The sequence below is a fragment of the Eleutherodactylus coqui genome, chromosome 2, assembly GCF_035609145.1.
Source record: "Eleutherodactylus coqui strain aEleCoq1 chromosome 2, aEleCoq1.hap1, whole genome shotgun sequence".
In the NCBI taxonomy this organism is placed as follows: Eukaryota; Metazoa; Chordata; class Amphibia; order Anura; family Eleutherodactylidae; genus Eleutherodactylus; species Eleutherodactylus coqui.
Genome location: NC_089838.1, coordinates 58,829,676 through 58,852,296, shown reverse-complemented (window position 1 = coordinate 58,852,296; position 22,621 = coordinate 58,829,676). Strand labels below are relative to the sequence as shown.

Genomic DNA, 22,621 nt, shown 5'->3' with positions numbered 1-22,621 from the left:
GAAAATGTAGCTAGAAAATGTTAGATAACAAAACAAGTATTAATCATCTGCTCAATCTCCACATCAATCCCATGTGGGTAATGCTACCTGGCGGGATGAAAAGGTAGAATCCCTCACCAAAGCTTCCTTTGAAACTGTGGGTTCGGCACTCCAGCCTGTGTTTGCCTCTATCGGAGTCAGTAGGTCCACTACTGAATGGGCTTAGCATGTACATCAGTGCATTCTTTCTGGCTCTCCTCAGGACAAAATAGCCAACATTGCCTAGCAGATCAGCCAGGTGGGGAAGCTTCTCTGTGAAGCTTCTTTACATATGACCAAACTCTTGGCTCACACATCAGCTGCTTCAGTAACCATGGACCACACACTACGGCTCAAATCTTGGGCTGCAGATTCCACCTCCTAAGCAGTCATTAACTTGCCTTCCCTTTGCCAGCTTGCGTCTTTTTGGCATCAAACTGGAAGACCTTATTTCTGAGGCCGCTTAGAATAACCATTTGCATCTTCCACAGCATAAAGCCTGCCATGCAAGATCTGTACAGAAGAAACTGCCTGTTTCAGTCCTTTCGTAGTAACACCCCCAGGTCCTCAAAGAACAAGAATCCTTGCAGGATCAAAATTGCAAGCCATAACCTTCCTAGCGCTCACCATTCCAATCCTTCAAGTCCGTTTCCACAAAATCTACTGCATGAAGGGCAACCCCCACCCAGTCCTTCCAGGTTTGGGGGGGACTTTCGCTGTTCAGGAACACCTGATGAACTTGAGTCTCCAATGCCTGAATTCAGGAGGTTGTCTCTTTTAGGCAATGCCATAGAGGCTTCAGCTCATCCCCCAGATTTCATCTTTGCTTCTAGAAACTCAACATCTCTTTCACCAGCCACTGCCTTAGATCAGGCGATACAGGCTTCTTAGGAAGTAATAATTCCTGTTCTTTCCTCAGAACACCTCAAGAGCTTTTACTCCAACCTGTTGGTGGTGCCTAAAAAAGATGGCACTGTCAGACCTGTTCTGGACCTGAAGTTGAACTGCTCTGTCAAGGTCCGTCACTTTTGGAGTCGTAGAGGTCAGTCATGTCGTCCATGGAACAGAGGGAGTTCCTGTCTTTCATAGATCTCAAGGATGCTTTTCTTTATGTGCCCATATGTCGAGCGCACCAACAATTCCTTTGCTTGCCATCCGCTTAGAGTTCATAGCTCTCTTGATTTTTTTTTACAAAGGTGTCCTGGCATCTGTGATGGTTCTCCACAACTTCATGGGGATAATGAAAAATGTTCTTTCTTCCTATGCATTTTTAGCCATCTCACCTTCTGCCTTTCCTACAAGAAGGGTTTGACATGGGACTGGGCCTTTGTTCCCTTAAAGGGGTTGTCTCGCGGCAGCAAGTGGGGTTATACACTTCTGTATGGCCATATTAATGCACTTTGTAATATACATTGTGCATTAAATATGAGCCATACAGAAGTTATTCACTTACCTGCTCCGTTGCTAGCGTCCCCGTCGCCATGGCTCCGTCTAATTTCGCTGTCTTCTGGCGTTTTTAGACGCGCTTGCGCTGTGCGGTCTTCTGCCTGGTGAATGGGACCGCTCGTGCCGGAGAGCTGGTCACCGCGTCGTCATCGTAGCTCCGCCTCCGTCACGTGGTGCCGATCAGCCAATGAGGTGGCTGTATCGGCAGTGGAACGCGGAAGACAGAAGAAGAAACTCCACGGTGCACCATGGAAAGACCCGCGGTGCACCATGGGAGAAGACCAGCGGCGCCATCTTTAAAAGAAGAAATGAAGAAGCTGCAGAACGCTGATGCAGGTAAGTGCAATGTGCTTTTTAAAAACTAAGAAATGCTTTCTTTTTCACAGGGCAGAATGCAGGGGTCCATTTAAACAAAAAAAAATTTGCTTTCGCCGCGAGACAACCCCTTTAAGGGTCAGGTATCTGCGTTATCCATTCTTTTTCAATGCCCTCTGGCCTCAAAGTCTTGCTGTCTGTCTGTCTTTCTACAAGGAGTCAGTCACACCGCTCTTCCATAACATTCTCCCAGCCCTCCTTCACAAAACATTTATGTGTGTTGCAAGTGCGCAACATCACAGCTCATCTTTTCTCCTGTTTAGTAGTGATCCCTTCCATCTGCAGAGTTTTGGAGCTAGCAGCTTTTGTCATCCCTCTGGTCAAGGTAGTCCTACATCCTGTGCCCTCCTTCTTACCCAAGGTGGTGTCAGCCTTCCACATCAATGAGGACATTGTTTTGCCTTCCTTCTGTCCCACCGCTACACACCCAAGGGAATCTGCTCTTCATAAATTGAACTTGGTCTGAGGCCTCTCCAAAGCATCATCTTTCAGACGCTCTTACGCTCTGTTTGTGATTCTAGATGACTCGAAACGTGGCCTACTGGCTCCCAAATCTGCTATATTGTTTTGGATTAGGTCTTCAGTGCGACCTATTGCGACAAGGGCAATGAGCCTCCCTTCCATGTTACTACACACCCTACGCTGGCAGTGGCTTCCTCTTGGACAGTATGCAATGGAGCCTCCGCTCTAAGTGTGTAATGCCGTTTCGTGGGCTTCTCCGCACACCTCTAAATTCTATCGGATGCGCATTTTTGCATCCTTTGACTCCTTTCTTGGTTGAAGAGTCTTGCTTATGGCCAAAAAAAACTGACCGCATGTATTTGAATTTTACTCTTCCCACCCTTGAGGGACTGCTCTTGAATGTCCCATGGTCTATGCAATCCTGAAAGTCTCCCGCTCCATTTAGCAGGGACTTTCAGAACCCTTGTTCTCTAAATTGGTAAGGGTCCCAGCAGCAGACCACACCAATCAGTTACCTTCTATCCACTGGATAGAGGATAACTTTATAACTTGACACAACCCCTTTAAGTGTGAACCTAACCAAGTGTGTTTTACATCTTAAGCTTGATTTATTGCCCTTTGACTTAGGCTAGTTTCACATCTGTCATAGGTATATCATGATTGTCATCAATAGCATCTGACAAACAGCAATGACTAATAGGTCATGGTGTTTTTTTATTTGTTTTTACTTCAGGAAGGATAGCACTGGATGGTGCGCTGTTCTGATGGAATCTCTGTATCCTTATGAAGTCTAAGATTTAGATGTGAAAAGAGCCTAATGCTTATGAGACAGCACTTTGAAATGGTACTAAAGGCTCTTTTCAGAATTCCCTTTTGTCTCTGTCCCATGCTCATGTCTCTAAGTTCTATCTCAAATTCTGGAACACTGGATGGAACCATAGACTTTAGGCTTATTTCAAATGAAGCATCTGGCACAAATGTAGACATTGTCTTAGAAGTATAGAAGAGCCTAGTTATCTGATTTCTACCTGTATACCCTTACTGTACAGTGCACCGCCGAACCCTCCCCCCTTCCATGAGGACAAGTTAATTGATAGATGAATAACTTGACAAAGAACAGCTACCTTATGGCACAGCAGGTAAAGGGTTCAAGAACTTACAGGAAGTGCTACAGTGGCAATCTGAACCAGACGTAGGAGTGAGTGAGTCATAGGTGCTGAGTGGCCGGCAGTTAAGAAGTGATGCTCTAGACTTCGCCCCAGGTCACAGGCTTTCTCTACAGACTGCAGAGGAAGCCTGTGACTAGCTCTATATGTAGACCCATGATTGTTAGCGGAGCAGACTTAACGGCTGCCCACCAATTAATGAAGTGCTTACCCGGAGGAGCAGCCAGATATAAAGTCTCTCTCTGGCAGTCCAATGGCATCCGTATGGCCTGTCCGGTGGGAGGTGAGGTCCAATGTCAAGGAGAAGTTGAGCAAAATAAAAACATTCTGCTACTAGGGTCGCAGACGCTCTCCCTCTCATAGTGGACACTCTAGGTACTGGTCCTCCAATGCCTAGTGGCAGATATGCTAATGCAAATTCAGTAATGGCAAATAAAAGCATTTAGTTGGATAGTTTTCATAGGTTAGCAGGAGAGAGGTTTAGTACCAATATTGTAAAATGTGTAATTTCTATCCATCTTGTGGCACATGCCCCCAAAGTTGTAATTCATGTAGACATTTAAAGGTGTTATACATTTTTGAATACTAGTTGGCATATACTTTTTATTAAAGAACACCAAGAAATGGAGGCACTGACCTCGGCCACCACAGTTATTAACATAAATCCCTAACTTCCTAAGACTCTCACACAAGTTTAAATTAGTATGAAATGTTTCCTATTTTCTGTTGTCTAAACCTGGGTGCATTCTATAGTCAGATGGTCTTTCAGCTTGATAAATATAGTATTTTGCCTTCAGTGTTACAGGGTAATATTTTTATTTTTTTATTTTTTTCAGTCTCACCATGTTACTAACGATAATGGGTAATTTTTTATCTGTTTCTTAGTGATTTGAAACTTTTACACCCTAGTTTATCTAAACAGATACATGCAACTTTCTACTTTTATCATTGTTTTAACTTTTGTGGTTTTTCTTTTTAGATCAAAATTAAAAATGGAAGATATCAAAGAAGTCAACAAAGCTCTTAAGGTATGGTAATTGTTACAGGCAAGTGAAAACTTTTTAGAATAGTTACAGGCAAAGCCATATAAGTCTTGTTCAAACCTACACATTTTATCCACTCGTGATGTAATCTACACTTCTAAGACTTTGTACACTTACGGCCTAATGACAAACATTCAGGAAGAACACGGTTATATGATCAAAACAGAGGAAAACATATTTATAGAGTGTAAGAGCGCATTTACACACACAGCTAATCGATCGTTCAAAAGATTTTGAGTGATTGTTTTGCATAAACTGCTAATGGACACTAATATCCATTAGCAGCTTATCGCCTTCATTTGCATGTAAATGAGCCTCCTGGACATTTATGCAGAGAACAGCAGGTGGTCTGTTCTCCACATTCAGCTCCCTTGTTCTGCCTTGGGGCTGCAAGCTGACTACAATGTAATCGGTGCTCTCATGGAGAATACAGCACCATGGACAGCAAACGGCAGGTGGTCTGCATTATCTTCTATCCAGCTAAGGATGGATTTTATACTCACCTAAAAATCATCGTTCAGCCGAAGAATGAAAGATGGGAGTGTTTACACACAACAATTATCGCTCAAACGATAGCTCTTGAGCGATAATCGTTGCGTGTAAATGGGTCTTAGAAAAAAACTAAAACATTGCAATTCAAGAGTTTTACGATTGAAAAAAATCTTAACTTTCTTTTCATCCAAGAAACCACCTTTTAGTCTTTGAAGCACTTGACTCTTTTCAGCATTCTGTTGACTAGAGTTTGTAAAATGGTTCTAATAGCTTCCGTGAGGATTATTATATATTCCAGACGCTTTCTGGAAAGGTTGAACACCGTTTCTTCACTTTACTGTCAACATAAAAACATAACATAGGGGGAAATTTACTAAGAATGGCTCTTCCAATACCAGTCTTTAGTATAATTTTCCCAAGCGAACAAAGCACCTAATACGTGGACAGGTCCACCCATCTTCAAGTATTAGGCGCATCCTGGCACCTCCGTGCACCTTCTCAGAAATGTACAACAGATACGACCTGGCATTAATTCCTGGTGTAATATGCTAGAAACTAGCATAAATTATACATAAATCTGTCTGGGGAAGCATGGGAGTGATCTCTGTATTGACCGTTTTATATATTTGTATATGGTTACTAGGCTGCTCTTCAGCATTCTTTTTTTCTAAGCTAACCTCAATTTTGATAAATTGAATGGAAAGATTACAATACCCAGAGAAGTTTATTACTTGAGTTGCTCGGCTTTGAACCCTGTCAAGTTCTGATATGTCCTTCTTGAGTACCAGTGCCCAAAACTGTAATATTCCATGTGTGGTCTGTCCAGTGACTTGTTCGCGTCATGTGCCCCCAGATCATTTTTAATGCAGCCCATGATTCTTTTCTAGAGCAACCAGTGTTAGGTAGCTGCTGCCAAGGCAAACAGAAAGTTTTAGATTTTTTTTTCATTTTAACATTTCACTTTCCTCCATGAATATGCTAAAGAAAAGATTTTCTTTCTCTTCATCACATTCTAGAATTCTTCTGTCATTGTTTTTTTTTAAGGCAGAACAGTTTCTCTAATCGTTTTTACTATTTTTTTTATAATTGAACAGTTTTTTTTACTCTTTTTGGCAATGAGTCTGTCTCCTTTTGCTGCTTTTTATTTAGTTTTTACATAGTTATTTTCCTTGTAGGTTTTTAGTGCTTTTTGGTTATTGCCTCCTTTTTACATCTTTATTTAGCCACATTGGTTTTCTCCTATTCATAACTCTTTTTTCCTTGTATGGTATTACCGCTTACAATGAGTTTATTTAAGGTGCTTTAAAAAAAATATCCCAATTATTGACTGTACTCTTATTTTTGAGGACATTGCCTATAGTCTTATTTTTTTTTTAACTGTACTGAAGAGGCAATCTGATTTTAAGTCTCCTCTTGATAGTTTCCATAGATACCTGCTTGTTTTGGCCAACGTTGAAATAAGAAGCAGTTCTCCATGTATTTTGTTTGGAGAGCCGCTTGATGGAGTGATCCTCTGCTTTTGTAGTAACCCATGACTTTGTGGTTGATGTACTCATTGTCAAAAAAATCAAGCACCTAGAAGTTGTCAGTGTCGATTGAAACTTTTATGTGTGATTGTAATGTTGATATAAGTAAGGGATTACAATATCAGAGTAAAAGGATAATTTTATTAAAGAAAACTGAATGCTTGAAGGGAGGCTTTACTACCCTGTTGGGCCACTGCTAGATGTGATACAGGCTGGCATAGAGGCATACAGGTTCCATATGGTATCCTGTGGCATTTCGGTCCACGATTGCTGTAACTGAGCCTCTCGATGGTGAAAACTCAGTCTGTTGAAGTTGGTGTCTCAGTCCCATACGTTCTATTAGCGATACGTCTGGCGACCGGTCCGGCCACGGAAGTGTGACAATGTTGTGGAAGCATTCCTGTGATAGCCTTGTGTGTGCGGCCGAGCATTATCCTGCTGCCTCTTTGAAGCCACCATGAGAGGAACACATGTGGCTGCAGGATGTCCTGAACATATCACTGAGCTGTCATTGTCCCTCGTAGCACTGCTAGCCCCCCAGACCATCACACCAGCAGGGGCAGCAGTGTGCCGCTCCGCAGCAAAGGCAGGGTTGAGGTGCTCACTCCTAGGTTTCCAGATACTAACACGCCTGTCATTGTAAAAAAAAAAAATTGGATTAATCACTGAAAACAACCCAGTTACATTCCGTAGAAGTCCAGTTTCATCGTTGACGATACCACTGCAGATAGAGGCGATGGTGGGTCTGTGTCAAAGACAATATACTTAATGGGCGCCATGATGCCAAATATCTTTGAGCCAAATGCCTGGAAATGGTTCCGACATACACAGGGGCCTATAATGATGGTGCCACCTGTCTCTGGATGGCGGACAACAAAACAGTTCAAATTGCAGTGCTTGTCGGATGATCGCATGATCCACCCTACTGGTGCTCTTTCGGTGGCGTCTCGAAACGACAGTTTTTCTCGTATTTGTACAGTCTGGTCTGAAAGTCCCAGGTCGTGAGCAATTATCAATATGACCATCCCGCTTCCCACATTCCAATAATGCACTCAAACTGTGTTTAAACTAGGCAAAATCTTTACAATTGCTTAAGTCAACAAGCTCTACACAAGTGGAAAAAGAGGTCCACTACACACAAGTAACCGCTAAGGTGCATGATTATTTTTCTTTTTTTTTTTTTTTTTTAACAAAGAGTGTATTTGTTGTTCCAAGTTTCATAGAAACTTTTGATGGTGTATGCAACAGTTGACCTGGGGGTCCTCCCTTTAAAAAAAAAATGTCACGAGTGGATAGACTTTCTTTGTTATAGTATGCATGGATTATGGCCCTTGTCTTTGCGCACATTTGCTTGCAGCCAGAGAGCTATCTCCTATGATTCACTAACTGCTAATCCCTATGATCACGTGATAATAACGGTATTACCATGACTCCTTGTTATCAAGTACTTATCTCTCACTTTTTTACTGTTTTCAACTAAAGGCCCATTTACACCAGCCGATGATCGCTAAAAAAATCTCTAATCAGCAATCGTTTTGGCGATAATTCGGTGCATGTAAATGTGCACCATCGTCTGCTTTTCGGGCACTGCTGGCTGATCATTAATTTCAAAATCGTCCCTCGCTTTTATCAGTAGTTCTCCATAGGGAGTGCGGATAGCATTGTTCCCCCATGGGGAACAAAGGATCTGAGTGCAAATAATAGCCTTGGGCTATTAGCAGTGTTCAGTGAAGGCTTCATTTGCACACCTAAATGGTATTTAAGTAGCTGAGTAGCTACTTAAATACCAATTAATTTTTATGCAAAATAGTCGCTCAAAGCTGTCACTCAAACTGTGGTTTGAAGGATCATTGACCCTTGTAAACCAGCCTTTACTAAGGTCTTGATAACACACAAACAGCGACACAGTGCTGAGCAGGATGTCAAGTTGACCACTTTTAGCAGGTGACATTTGGGATATGTTGCTCCTTACTGACATACAATAATAGCTTTTAATGCGACAATGTCTACAAGTTTGTCATTAGTATTTGTTCCGAAACTCCAAAAGCTCATGGTGTCCAAAGACTTTTGACTGGCATTCTATATGGTCTCATGAACCTGCACATGAAAGGAAGTCACATGTACAAGATATGGACAAACCGTATTGTGTATATGTGACTGAGTTTTACATTATGTTGTTATAGCCGCCAAATATTCCTAATGTTCAGGAGGAATCGCATGGTTTATTGTCTGAACGTTCTCTTTTCACTGTACTAAGTGTAATTGTTTTTCTGCTTTTTTTCCCCTCTGTTTGTTAATGCACAGCTGATTTTTTTTATTTTTTTTATTTTCCATTTTGGTTGCTGAATAATCCTGCAGATCTTGCATCACTGAGAATCTCTCTTTGAAGGAACAGCTGGGATGCTTACTGAACAATCCTAATGCCAAACAGGTGCTTTTTGCACTTGTCCTACTCTGATGTCCTGTATGTGGGTATATTTACATAAGGCTTTTTCACACAGTTTTGTTGCAGTTTTTACTTCAATTTTTGTAATTATAGCAACACTGTGGCAGATTTAACATAACTCTGAAAATCGCAGTAAAAAAAGCCTCACGTGAATATACAGCATACTTTTATAGGAAGGCTTAGGAATGGAAATATATATGGCTGCATAGGGGCAGATCTTGCCCTCATATGGTGACCAATGGTTGCGCAATGTAGCTGTAGAATCCTGTGGCCATTGGTTGAGATGGTTGGGTGCGGTCTGGTTGCATGCTGTCAGCTGGACCGTGTATTTCAATCCTTAGTTCATTATAGCTCATGACTTCTTAGTATATCTCTAGCCACTTGTTCTCGCTAAAATTAGGAAACAATCGCTTTGGGCCTCAATATCATTTTCATGACAGATTATGTACACATATATAGCATAGATGGTTTATTTTATTACATCATTAAAAAGTCAGGAATATTTTTCCAATATGTTTTAATTCCAAAAATTATAATCGTGTCACAATATGTGTAACATAAGAAAAGATCGGCTGAATCCTCCAAACCCTTAGTGTAGTGTGTAAAGAAAAAATGACCACATAACCATCATTGAAAGTACTATAATTTCTGGATTCAGCTTTGCCACGCTTTTATTTTATGAAGTACAATATTCACTTTTTTTTTCTAGATATTTTCAAATTTAGATGATATTCTTTAACTAGGAATTCTGTTTACCATCCAGAGACTTGGTAGCTAATATCATGTTTTGTCAATTAATATTGCTCTTATTAATGCTGCTACTTTATATGTACTTGTTAGGTATAGCAGACATGTCTGCTGCTCTGCTCTGTCTGTTATCTAAGTTGGTGTTTGTTTTGCTCCAGCATCTTTGGCGTTAACACTTCCTGACTCCACCACTCAGCTGGAGGCTGTTTGCCAACCACTCTACTATAAAGCTCCCTCAGACCTGGTCATTAGTGCTGCAGTGTTATTATATTTGTATGACAGCTTGTTGTGGCTGCTGCTCCTGCAGTGATTTCTGTTGCTACTGATCACCAGTCTGCTGTAGCTATTTGCTACTTGTGTTCCTTCCGGGTTCTCTGTTACTTAGTCTCACCCTCTGCCTCTGTTCCTGCTTGGTATGACCTGTTCTGGTATTAGGGTCGTGACACAGGTTAGTCAGCGCCCAGGTTCCAGCTCAGGGCCGTCCTTGTCGGGACGATTACCCTGCTCTGTTAGGCAGGGATTTCCCTATTCCTCACCAGTTCAGGGCTAGTTCAGTCCTTGTTTCCACCTCTTACCAAGCTACGCACTGAGTGGTGAGTATCCGGCCTCTGGGTTAAAGCTGTCAGTTCCACCAGGTGATTTTCCTGCCCAGAGGGATGACACAGTGGTTCCATACCCGACTTCGTAACACTTGTATATTAGATTTATCACCTAGTGTACAAATCAATGGAGACTTCTCAATATTTTCAGAATTTATGAACATTTTTTTAATATCTGTCCAATATAAATATAATTTCAGACATCTGCATAATAAGTGCGATAATCAGCTGAATTTACGAATACATTTTGAACACTTTAAAGACCCTTGATAGCCTATTTTATATACAGACTCTGAGGTTCTATAAATTATGTGATACTGAGCACCCTGCATAATATTGTATTCATAGCATCCATAAAAATCATTGAGGTAGGCAAAAAGCATATCCCAGCAAGATATAAAGTTTCTGTCATTTGGTAACTAGAAAAACTATGTAGCTCACTGTGCTATGTAATGTGCGTAACTCCTATTGACTTGTGTAGGAGTTACAGAAATATCGTAGCTCAGCCAAGCTTGGCTGCTTTCAACATCTCAGCCACCTTGTAATCAATGGGGTTTCCATCTTAGCCATATTAGGCAGGATGGGAACACTACTTTAAAGTTTCCTCACAACAGCATATTTACAGCTGTCATTAAGGGGCTGTATTCTGATGCATACACCTTTTTACAGCGCTGCCTAAGAAAACATCACTTTTTTTTTTATTGTAAATCTTGAATTCATCCCTCATGTAGATAGTTGCCTCATTACCCTGGTTTCTTAAGTGCTTATTAACTCCCTTAGCTTGAATTCAAATGTAAGGCGCCTTTTACACTGGTGGTCTAGTTACCGTGTGTGTGTGTGCCCTCACGCATCCATTGGTCCTAACACCTCCTAGCGTTCTTGTCAGAACGGGGGCCAGTTTGTCGATACATCCAGCTTCTCAGATTTCATTAATGCACCCCCTCTCAAACTCTATCTTGGTAAAATCTCTTCAGTTACATCGTAGAGGCGTCTCGTGGTCAACAAGCCCTACACAAGCGGAAGAAGAGGTCACTACACACAAGGAGTCTCTTATAGACCAAGTGTATAACCAATTTTAGGGCCTCCGGTGGCAAGACCGTTCATATAATCATACCACAACTCTAATCATTTGCATATCTGCCTGAGATGGAACTGCATGCTGAGTTTTGCAGCAAAATGATGTGTATGCTTTTCTTCCTGAGTTTTCTATTCTGCATCCCCAAGTTGACTTGCTTTTTGCTTCTTTGCATAGCTTCATACATGTCTGTTTTGTATTTTACAAGTAGAACTAATTGTGGAAACGTACAATTAAGATAATACCGTAGCTTTTGCTCGAAAGTGTTTTTCATTATAGAGGTCACTGCCAAAGGCTATTCAATCCCTGCCAGTACTTACTGAAACTATCACTGCCTAAGGCTTCTTTCCCACAAGCGTATATTGGCCGCCGCTTTCACAGTCAGCCAATGTACGCTACCATCTGTGGCATTAAAGCTGCTGAACGGGCACACAAATCTAACGTTTGTGTGCCCATTCATACTGCATGGGCCACGGCACATATACGCCGAGGCTGCCATGCCGTCGCCCCTTTCCCCTCCCTCCCCCTCACAGGCTCACCTCTGCTCTCCTCCCCGCTCGCTCTTTGCAATGTGAGGGGACGGGACACCCATTTCAAAGAGCGAGCGGGGAGGAGAGCAGAGGGAGGGAGGTTAGCAGCCATGTTTTAGAACTATCTTTTGGGCCCAACGTAAAACCGCCTGGGGCTATATTACCCAGACGCTTTTACGTCACGAGAATACGGCCATGTGATCTGATGCATTGGAATTCAATGCATCAGATCATGACGCATATTGGGCAGCCGTGAAAACAGCGGGCTGATATGAGCTCATGGGAAAGAAGCCTGAGGCAGAAGAAATACAATCGCACATTAGATTCACATAATAGGGAAATAATTTCCACACTCTAAATGTCATTGACCCTCATGTGATCCTAGTAGACACTATTATTTTCTATGCCTAGACGGGATGAGCTCCCTGAAAAGCGTGACCCTGTACCAGAATCCTTTTACACTCTATCACGTATTCTATAATGAATGTTCTGAGGAAAAACCACTAATATCAATACAGAGTGCTCAGAAAAGATAGGAAATCTAGGCTACATATATACTATTTAAACCTAAATGTATCCCATTCATTTTTACGTCCTGGCTTTATCAGGTAGCCACAATAGCAAATAGTATAATAAAAACGTATCCATTTTTCCTCCTCGTATAGCGAGGACTTGAGGCATGTCAAGATTAGATTCTACCTTGTGCCATAATCGGCAATCAAATGGCTAATCTTATTGTGGCTAAAGAATTTGCTGTCAATCAACAGCGCATCCCTACAGGCTGTCTTCCTACCCATGAGATGACTGGTGCTAGTCATTCGCATTCGCTCCTGTCAAACTCCTGTCTGTTATTAATGAGCACATGTACCTCCATAGTTGGGTTCAAACGTTATCCCGCTCCATGAGCAGATCAGCTGAGAAGAGTCAGGTTGATTCATGAGCTGCCAAGCTAATCACGCCTCTTTTCTTACACCACAAACCCTCTCTTGATAGCTAGACATGGGATCATTAAGAAAAGAGGGCACTAGTGATTTTTGACTTTTTTTTTTTTTCCCCCTCTGCAGGTCCCTTTTTGGAGTCAGTTTTAGGCAGCTTTCTCACAAGCAATTCATAGTATTCAGGCTGTCATTTTTCTAGTACACGATTCGTATTGCCAAGTTCTACATACAGAATGCTAATATGCAGGTGGTGATGGGTGGTTCTGGACACGCCTGATAAAATATGGCATTGATAATACCTTATATAAAGCATAAACTTCTTATTGCCATTTTTACGTGCATGATTCCTCGTGCATACTGTCATAGTTATTCAAGATTTATGATGCCTAGTTATAATGAAATTCTACTACAATACCCTTAAGCATTTTAACTAGAGATGAGCGAACGTACTCATCCGAGCGTGATGCTCGTTCGAGTATTAGTGTGTTCGAGATGCTCGTTACTCGAGACGAGCACCACGCGGTGCTCGGCTCCATTACATTTCCTTCCCTGAGAAATTTGCGTGCTTTTCTGGCCAATAGAAACACAGGGAAGGCATTACAACTTCCTCCTGTGACGTTCCAGCCCTATCCCACCCCCTTGCAGTGAGTGGCTGGGGAGATCAGATGACACCCGAGTATTTAAATCTGCCCCGCCCGCGGCTCGCCACAGACACAAGCTAAGAGAGATCAGGGAAAGTGCTGTCTTGCTGTAGCTGCTATAGGGAGAGTGTTGGGGTTCTTGAAGACTAAAATAACATCTAACGGTCCTTCTTAGGGCCACATCTGACCGTGTGCAGTACTGTTGAGGCTGCTTTTAGCAGTGTTGCACAATTTTTTTTCTTTTGGATATCGGGCGTGCAGACCATAGCGTCCTCAGTCTGCAGTCCTTTTACAGAGTATAGCGGCAGTACTGCTGAGGCAGGGACAGTGGTACAGGGAAAGAGGTATACTGGCTATATAGGCAGTGGGCTTTTTCAAAAAAATTGGGAAAAAATACTATATTTGGGCTGCCTGTGACCGTCTTCAGTTTACGGCGTGTCTGCTGGGGATAGTAGGCACTGATTAATACCCAGCCTTGCGCATAATAGTTTCCTGGCTGCACTGTGCTTTCAGTAACCACAGTCATCCTCCAACAGTGAAATCCATATACAGGCTATATCACAGGCAGTGGGCTTTTTCCCGAAAAAGTGGAAAAAAATACTATATTTGGCCTGCCTGTGACCGTCTTCAGTTTATGGCGTGTGTGCTGGGGGTTGTAGTCGCTGATTAATACCCAGCCTTGCACATAATTGTTTCCTGGCTCTGCTGTGTCCGTTACATGATTGTCGTCATCCCGCCAGAGGGAAAGAGTATACATATATATACGCTGCATACGGTGTCTATCTGGTTTTTCACCTCACCATTTTAAAAAATTGAAGCAAAATACTTAAGGCCTACCACTGGCCTTTGGCCACTTGACTGGTTCTGCCCTGTGAATTCCAGTAGCTCAGTCATACGCACCTAGGTCTCACTACAGGCTTGCGCATAATTGTTTCCTGGCTCTGCTGTGCGTTCCGTAAGCGAAGTCCGCATCCAACCACAGGCCAATAAGCGGCACATTTAATTACAGCGTTCTGTTTCTGCTCTACTTGTAATACACCATGCTGAGGGGTAGGGGTAGGCCTATAGGACGTGGACGCGAGCGAGGACGTGGAGGCCCAAGTCAGGGTGTGGGCACAGGCCGAGCTCCTGGTCCAGGTGTATCGCAGCCAACTGCTGTGGGATTAGGAGAGAGGCAAGTTTCTGGGGTCCCCAGATTCATCTCACAATTAATGGGTCCACGTGGTAGACCTTTATTAGGAACTGAGCAGTGTGAGCAGGTCCTGTCGTGGATGGCAGAAAGTGCATCCACCAAACTATCCACCGTCACCACCCAGTCTTCTACGCCGTCCACTGCTGCATCCCTGAATCCTCTCGCTGCTGCTCCTCCCTTCTCCCAGCCTCCTCCCTCCCAGCAAATGACACATTCAGAAGAGCAGACAGGCTCCCAGGAACTGTTCTCGGGTCCCTGCCCAGATTGGGCAGCAATGGTTCCTCTCCGACCGGAGGAGTTTGTCGTGACTGATGCCCAACCTTTGGAAAGTTCCCGGGGTCCGGGGGATGAGGCTGGGGACTTCCGGCAACTGTCTCAAGAGCTTTCAGTGGGTGAGGAGGACGATGACGATGAGCCACAGTTGTCTATCAGTGAGGTAGTAGTAATTGCAGTAAGTCCGAGGGAGGAGCGCACAGAGGATTCAGAGGAAGAGCAGCTGGACGATGAGGTGACTGACCCCACCTGGTTTGCTACGCCTTCTGAGGACAGGTCTTCAGAGGGGGAGGCAAGTGCAGCAGCAGGGCAGGTTGGAAGAGGCAGTGCGGTGGCCAGGGGTAGAGGCAGGGCCAGACCGAATAATCCACCAACTGTTTCCCAAAGCGCCCCCTCGCGCCATGCCACCCTGCAGAGGCCGAGGTGCTCAAAGGTCTGGCAGTTTTTCACTGAGAGTGCAGACGACCGACGAACAGTGGTGTGCAACCTTTGTCGCGCCAAGATCAGCTGGGGAGTTACCACTACCAGCCTCGCCACCACCAGCATGCGCAGGCATATGATGGCCAAGCACCCCACAAGGTGGGACGAAGGCCGTTCACCGCCTCCGGTTTGCACCACTGCCTCTCCCCCTATGCCCCAACCTGCCACTGAGATCCAACCCCCCTCTCAGGACACAGGCACGACCGTCTCCCGGCCTGCACCCACACGCTCACCTCCGCTGTCCTCGGCCCCATCCAGCAATGTCTCTCAGCGCACCGTCCAGCCGTCGCTAGCGCAACTGTTTGAGCGCAAGTACGCCGCCACGCACCCGCATGCTCAAGCTTTAAACGTGCACATAGCCAAATTGATCAGCCTGGAGATGCTGCCGTATAGGCTTTTGGAAACAGAGGCTTTTAAAAACATGATGGCGGTGGCGGCCCCGCGCTACTCGGTTCCCAGTCGCCACTACTTTTCCCGATGTGCCGTCCCAGCCCTGCACGACCACGTCTCCCGCAACATTGTACGCGCCCTCACCAACGCAGTTACTGCCAAAGTCCACTTAACAACGGACACGTGGACAAGCACAGGCGGGCAGGGCCACTATATCTCCCTGACGGCACATTGGGTGAATTTAGTGGAGGCTGGGACCGAGTCCGTGCCTGGGACCGCTCACGTCCTACCCACCCCCAGAATTGCGGGCCCCAGCTCAGTGGTGGTATCTGCGGCGGTGTATGCTTCCGCCACTAAACCAACCTCCTCTTCCTCCTCCTACGCAACCTCTGTCACGCAATCAAGATGTGTCAGCAGCAGCACGTTGTCAGCAGTCGGTGGCGCGCGGGGTGGCAGCACAGCGGTGGGCAAGCGTCAGCAGGCCGTGCTGAAACTACTCAGCTTAGGAGAGAAGAAGCACACGGCCCATGAACTGCTGCAGGGTCTGACAGAGCAGACCGACCGCTGGCTTTCGCCGCTGAGCCTCCAACCGGGCATGGTCGTGTGTGACAACGGCCGTAACCTGGTGGCGGCTCTGCAGCTCGGCAGCCTCACGCACGTGCCATGCCTGGCCCACATCTTTAATTTGGTGGTTCAGCGGTTTCTGAAAAGCTACCCACGCTTGTCAGACCTGCTCGGAAAGGTGCGCCGGGTCAGCGCACATTTCCGCAAGTCCAACACGGACGCTGCCACCCTGCGCACCCTGCAACATCGGTTTAATCTGCCAGTGCACCGACTGCTGTGCGACGTGCCCACACGGTGGAACTCTACGCTCCACATGTTGGCCAGGCTCTATGAGCAGCGTAGAGCTATAGTGGAATATAGTGGAATCTGTAGCAGGCCTGTACACGGGTGATTATCTTCTATGTAGAGCTCAATGGTACAGCTGTGCACAAGACTTACATTTATTTTTCTTATTTAAAGGGCCATACATGGCTAAAGGACGATGAAGCAACTGGTTGCAAACAATGTAACAAAGAGTTCTCCATTTCAAGGCGAAAGGTAGACTGGATGTTTTTGTTTTTTTTTTCTAGATTCTTCGCTATGCATTTTAACAATGTTGTTCATTTTTTGTCACCTGAATAATACAAGTTTACTGGTTTCCTAATCGGTTTAAAGGGATCTTTTCACATCTATAAATAGAAACCATGGCAAAGAGCCAGATCTGTGATATGACAGACAGCTCCGCTCAGTGGGCATCCTGGTGACTTATAGTATGTAAGGCTGACAAAAGATATATGTCCATCTAGTTCAGCCTATTGCCCCCCCAATGCTGATACAGAGGAAAGCAAAAACTCCATCAAGGTAAAAGCCAATTTTCCTCATTTTAGGGAAAATAAATTCCTTCCCAACCCCAGTTTGGCAATTAGAATAAATGGATCCCCAACCCTTCTGAAGTATTCAGTGACTAGAACTTGTAATATTGTATGGTATATTTATACATAGTTATTAGGTCGCCCCTCGGCCATCTTTTTTCTAAACGAAATAACCACAATTTTGATAATCTCTCTGGGTATTGTAGTCCACCCTTTCCATACCTTAGTTTAGCTGCTCATCTTTGAACACAATCAACCTCTGATATGTCCTCCTTGAGTACCAGTGCCCAAAATCGGTACTCAAGAAGGACAAATCAGAACTTTTATTTGAAATATTTTTGGTGAGTTTATATATATATTTGGTCACAATCTACAGCGTTTCCCCAAAAATAAGCCCTATCGTAATTTTTCAGGATTTTCGGGGAGGCTTGAAATATAAGCCCTACCCTGAAAATAAACCCTATATGCATTACATTCTTTTAAAAAAGGAATAAATTACCTAGCAGGCTTGGTACAGGTCCCTTCCGCTGCTCTCCAGAGCCCTGGCATGGTTCCTGCAGTCCTCAGCCACCCATACAAGATCGTTTCCTGGTTACGGGATTCATAAACCTCGACTCCGATTGGCTGAGCAGCGCTCGACAAACCAATCAATGCTGCACTCAAGGAACCAATCAGAGCCTTTGCTTTGTGGAGGCGGGATTTATAAATCCCGTAACCAGCAAGTGAACTTCTGTAAGTGGCGGAGGACAACAGGAACCGCATCGGAGCTCTGGAGAGCAGTGGGAGGGACCTAGACTGAGCCTGCTCTAGGTAAGTATAATAAGACCTAGTGCCTCTTTTGGAGCAAACATTAATATTACAGGGTCTTACTTTGGGGGAAACACGGTATACGTTTTGTTTTAATCTTAAAATCATGCAATTTTCACACGGACCACAGAGCCCAATACTAGTCTGTCAGTTCCTGATCTGTAGAAGAAGCTTTGCAGCAGTCCATCCACACTAACATTACAGGCAGGGTTACATTGAAAAGTCAATTGGTCCTGTCCTGTCAATTCTGGGCGTTGCTCATGAAGCTGCTGTAAAGCATATCTCAGGAAAGATGGCAGCCCCCATAGTCATGTACAGACAACAGATTAAAGAATTCTACAATCGCAAAATAAAAACTAATTAGGAAAAAGTTTCATTATCTGGTTTTAATTAATACAAAAAAATGTGGTGATATAATCCCTTTTAAGGTCTCCTGTGCACGGGGAAAATCAGGCCCGCTACGGATTCTCCATGGAAAATCCGTAGCGGGTCCCTACTGCCCCGCGGACATGAGCGCTTAAAATAAGAATTAATTTACCCGCAGCGGACCGGGCAGTTGTTCTCTTCTTCACGGCCGGATCTTCTTCCTTCGGCCGGCGGATGTGCTCGGCACGCCGGCTGCGTGCCGTGCACATCCACCCGGCCGAAGAAAGAAGATCCGGCCGTGAAGAAGAGAACAACTGCCCGGTCCGCTGCGGGTAAGTTATTCCTATTTTAGGTCTCCCGCGGATCTGGGCGGCTTCCATAGGCTTCAATAGAAGCCTGCGGGAGCTGTCCCCGCGGGAGACCCGCACGAAAATGGAGCATGTCACGTTTTTTTCATGCTCAATTTTTTTTTAAATTCCCTTTTATTGACCATCCGCGGGTATTTATCTACCCGCGGGTGGTCAATGCATCCCTGTGGGATGCGGATCCGCATGCAGGTGATCCGCTGCGGATTTTAAATCCTATTTTGCCCGTGGACATGAGACCTAAGAGGGGCTATATTACATAAAAATATTTCAAGGTCATAATAGTAGCTGAAAAGTAAAACTGAATGAATAAAACTGTTTTATTATGTTGTCTTCAAAAATAATGCTTATTTAAAGGATAATTTAAAGTGGAGGATATTTTTTTCTATTTTCTATATAATTAGTTATGAATCAGTGTTATCCATGTATGAGGGGGGAGCAGTTACTGATGTCTTAAGTTACATTTGTTTTTTCTTTTCCTATTTATTTTTTAAGCATCATTGTCGAAACTGTGGAGATATCTTTTGCAACACCTGCTCAAGTAATGAACTTTCATTGCCGTCATACCCCAAGCCTGTCCGTGTATGTGATACGTGCCACAACCTGCTGCTCCAGAGGTGTTCATCTAACTGCTCTTGAGGTTTCATTCTTTAAAGTGTCAATTCAAAATCTTGCAAAAAAATTTTTATATGTGAAATAATTTTTGGCCTGTTCCATATGTGTGATTTATTCTTGTTATCATGTTCACAAAGCTAATCACTTTGACACCATTCTAACAAAGCATACATTTAGCAATTGTATCACTAATATATCACATATTTTGTGGAAATCTGTACTAAAATGGAAGAACCTGTACTATTTTTGTGAGTATCTTTTGGAATCTTCATATCAGACATATAAAAAGAAATGTGCCTTGTTTTTACAGTACTTCACTTTTATCAAAATATGCAACTCATGTTTGCTACAAATCATCATTATTTGATACCACAAAGTAAGAAAAATATACATTTGATTATGAACCAATTTGTACGATTCTTATTTTTTCCTCCATCTGAACAGTTTTCTCTTTACTCTGTCCAAGTTTCCGACATTTCATGATCTAGAATAGCGTACTATTAGACAATGATACAATAATATTAGAGCATTTGTTCCATACATGGAAATTTTGCTTCCTGTCACTGTGTATAACAAAAGACATAAATATACACAGGAAAGGAAGGTTTGATAAGTACTGTTCGAAAAAAAGCTAAACAGGTGCGCTGTAACCAGATTATGAGATGTTTGCTTTTTTACTATGTGCTATGCAGTGTGCTGTGACATAATAAGGGTGAATAGTCCACACTAGTAGCAAATGTCTAACCTGTCTAAGGCTAGCTTCACATCTGGGCTCCAATTTCTCTGTTTTAGTTAGGATCCATGACATGTACCTAGCCATACCCACCATACCTCTCTCCTCCATAACTGCTGTGACCTATGATGTATTCCTACATTATATGTGCATTAAGAAGTTAGAAAATGTAAAGACGTTAAAACTAGCAGTTAAAGGGGATTTCTTGATATTCTATTTTCTTTATTTTTTTACACTTAAACCTCTCTGCCCCCAAACATTAGTTTATTATACTACTCACCAGGGATCTCACCAATCCTGTGCTGTCAGGTGAAGGGGATATGCAAATCAGACGTGTGAGCAATAGGTGTAAAGGAGAGGATCACACAGGCATATCCCAGTACAGAAACCATCAGAATGTTACAAGGAGTAAAATGGACATACTTCCAACTGGGTATGGTGGTGGGATGTTACCTGAGCAACCAATTAGTATGGGATATCACAGCACTTTTGGACCTTCCAAAGTCCAGTGCTGCAATGTAATTTTGGAAATGGAAACCATCTGATATCTGTGCAGTGCAGCCACGTTTGGGAAGACCTCGTAGACTGACAGAATGTGGACAACGAAGCCTTGTATGAGCTGTGGAAGCATCACACACATCGTTGGCTGAAACACTCAGTCAGGAGGTCTCACGGGCCATTGGAACATCCATTAACCGCGGAATCATCAGTAGGGAACTGCATGTGATGTGAAATTGGGCTTGTGTGCAGCTGCTCATCATATGGTAACCCATCAGCAAATGCACAGAGACGTCTGCGATGGTGCTTGGAGTGTGCGTAGTACTTGTACTGTAGATGAGTGGAAGCAAGTGTTAGGGACAGCTGCATCATCATACCGCATTTTCAGATTGGATGACCACACTTGGGTGTGGTAGTTGCCTGGAAAGCAGTTTCTATGCGACTACATTAACCCAACAGTGAGATTTGGAAGAGGTTCTTGTATGGTGTAGGAGTGGTTATGTTGGGAAGGACTAGGGCCATTTGTTCTAGTGAAGTCCACTCTCAACACCAATGGGTACAGAGATATTCTGGAGAATGTGGCATTATCTACCCTGTGGCAATACTTTGGTACAGCTCCATGTCTCTACCAACATGACCGAACACCATGCCTTACAGCCATAGTGTTAAAGGGGTTCTGACATTAAAAAAAAATTTTTTTTACTCACCTTGCCTGGCCAGGACCGATCGCCAGGCATGTCCCTTCAATCCGGCATCTTCTGTGGCTTCTAGAAGCCGAGCAGGAGCGGTCAAAATGACCGCTTCCTGCTCTGCTCTGTCCCTCAGCCACTTCCGAGGTAAACGGACGGGCCGCCCACAGCAAGCACATCACAATCAGTGCTTGCTGTGGGCAGCCCGTCCGACCTGGCTGAACTCAGAGATTCTGAGCAGTGGAGGCACGGCCCGTCCTGACTCCTGTCAGAGGGCACCTCTCCACTGCACATGCGCGCAATCCCGGAGGGGGGGGGGAGCCCGTCCTTGGCTCGTCGGGGGAAGAAGACTGCCTGCTGGGAGATGACCCCCTGATGACAACAACAGAACACAAGGTAAGTATTATGCTTTAACAGACAAAAATCGTGGGTTCCCTGTGTCCATTAGGCAAACCAGGGAACAATGGCTGTTAAAGCATAAAAACACTACTCGTGTCAGAACCCCTTTAAGGCTTGGTTTGAGGAGCAGAATGTCATTTTGTGTACATCTGGTTTCACACGGAATTGACGCATGGAAATTCCGCATGCATTCCTAAGCTTGAGGGTAAGCAGCAAAGTGGACAAGATTCGCAAAAATCTCCACGTGCTGCGGACAAGCCACGTGAAAACTTACACGTAGCGAGGAATTCGAATCTGCGACATGTCAATTGTATTGCTGTTTGCGCTGCCGGCTCTCTATTGCGAGAGATTCCTGCAGCGAAAAAGCCATTTCAAACCCACACAAAATGGTGTGGGTTTTGAAGCTGCTTTTCCACTGCGGAAATCTCTCTGAATTTCTGTATGGTCCCACTGCGGACATTCCACAGGATTTCTGTTTTATGGGAACCTAGCCTTACTGTGTCTTTGTTTTTTTTCTTTAATCTGTATGTGACCGCCTGTAAGTGTTTTGCTTGGTTTTTTTTTGTATGCTTGTTTTATGACTGTCACTAACAGGCTCTGATCCTGCCAATGTGCCTTTTAATGGTGCAGCCCAGACAAGCAGGAAAACCACTGTTGATGGAGGACGGGCTTCTGCTCCAATGGCATTTAAACCCTCTTAGATGCTGTAGCTCAGTGTTCCCCAACTCCAGTCCTCAGGGACCGCCAACAGGTCATGTTTTCAGGATTTCCTCAGTATTGCACAGGTGATGTAATTCTTGTGAATGCCTCAGACATTGCCACAGGTGTTCTTACTATAGGATATCCTGAAAACATGACCTGTTGGTGGTCCCTGAGGACTGGAGTTGGGGACCCC

At 44.1% G+C, this 22,621-nt stretch overlaps 1 protein-coding gene across 5 annotated transcripts in view; it reads left to right on the top strand.

Moving 5' to 3' along the window:
• Nucleotides 1-19,808, top strand: part of LOC136611421 (RUN and FYVE domain-containing protein 1-like) — a 72,829-nt gene extending 53,021 nt beyond the window's left edge. For all 5 annotated transcript variants that reach the window (XM_066591030.1, XM_066591031.1, XM_066591033.1 and 2 more), the window contains 3 exons: nucleotides 4,447-4,495; nucleotides 16,863-16,940; nucleotides 19,288-19,808. In XM_066591030.1, coding sequence (XP_066447127.1) covers nucleotides 4,447-4,495; nucleotides 16,863-16,940; nucleotides 19,288-19,431 — 271 coding nt within the window. In that variant the 3' untranslated portion in view covers nucleotides 19,432-19,808. The remainder of the gene's footprint in view (nucleotides 1-4,446; nucleotides 4,496-16,862; nucleotides 16,941-19,287) is intronic.
• Nucleotides 19,809-22,621: the final 2,813 nt, after the last annotated feature.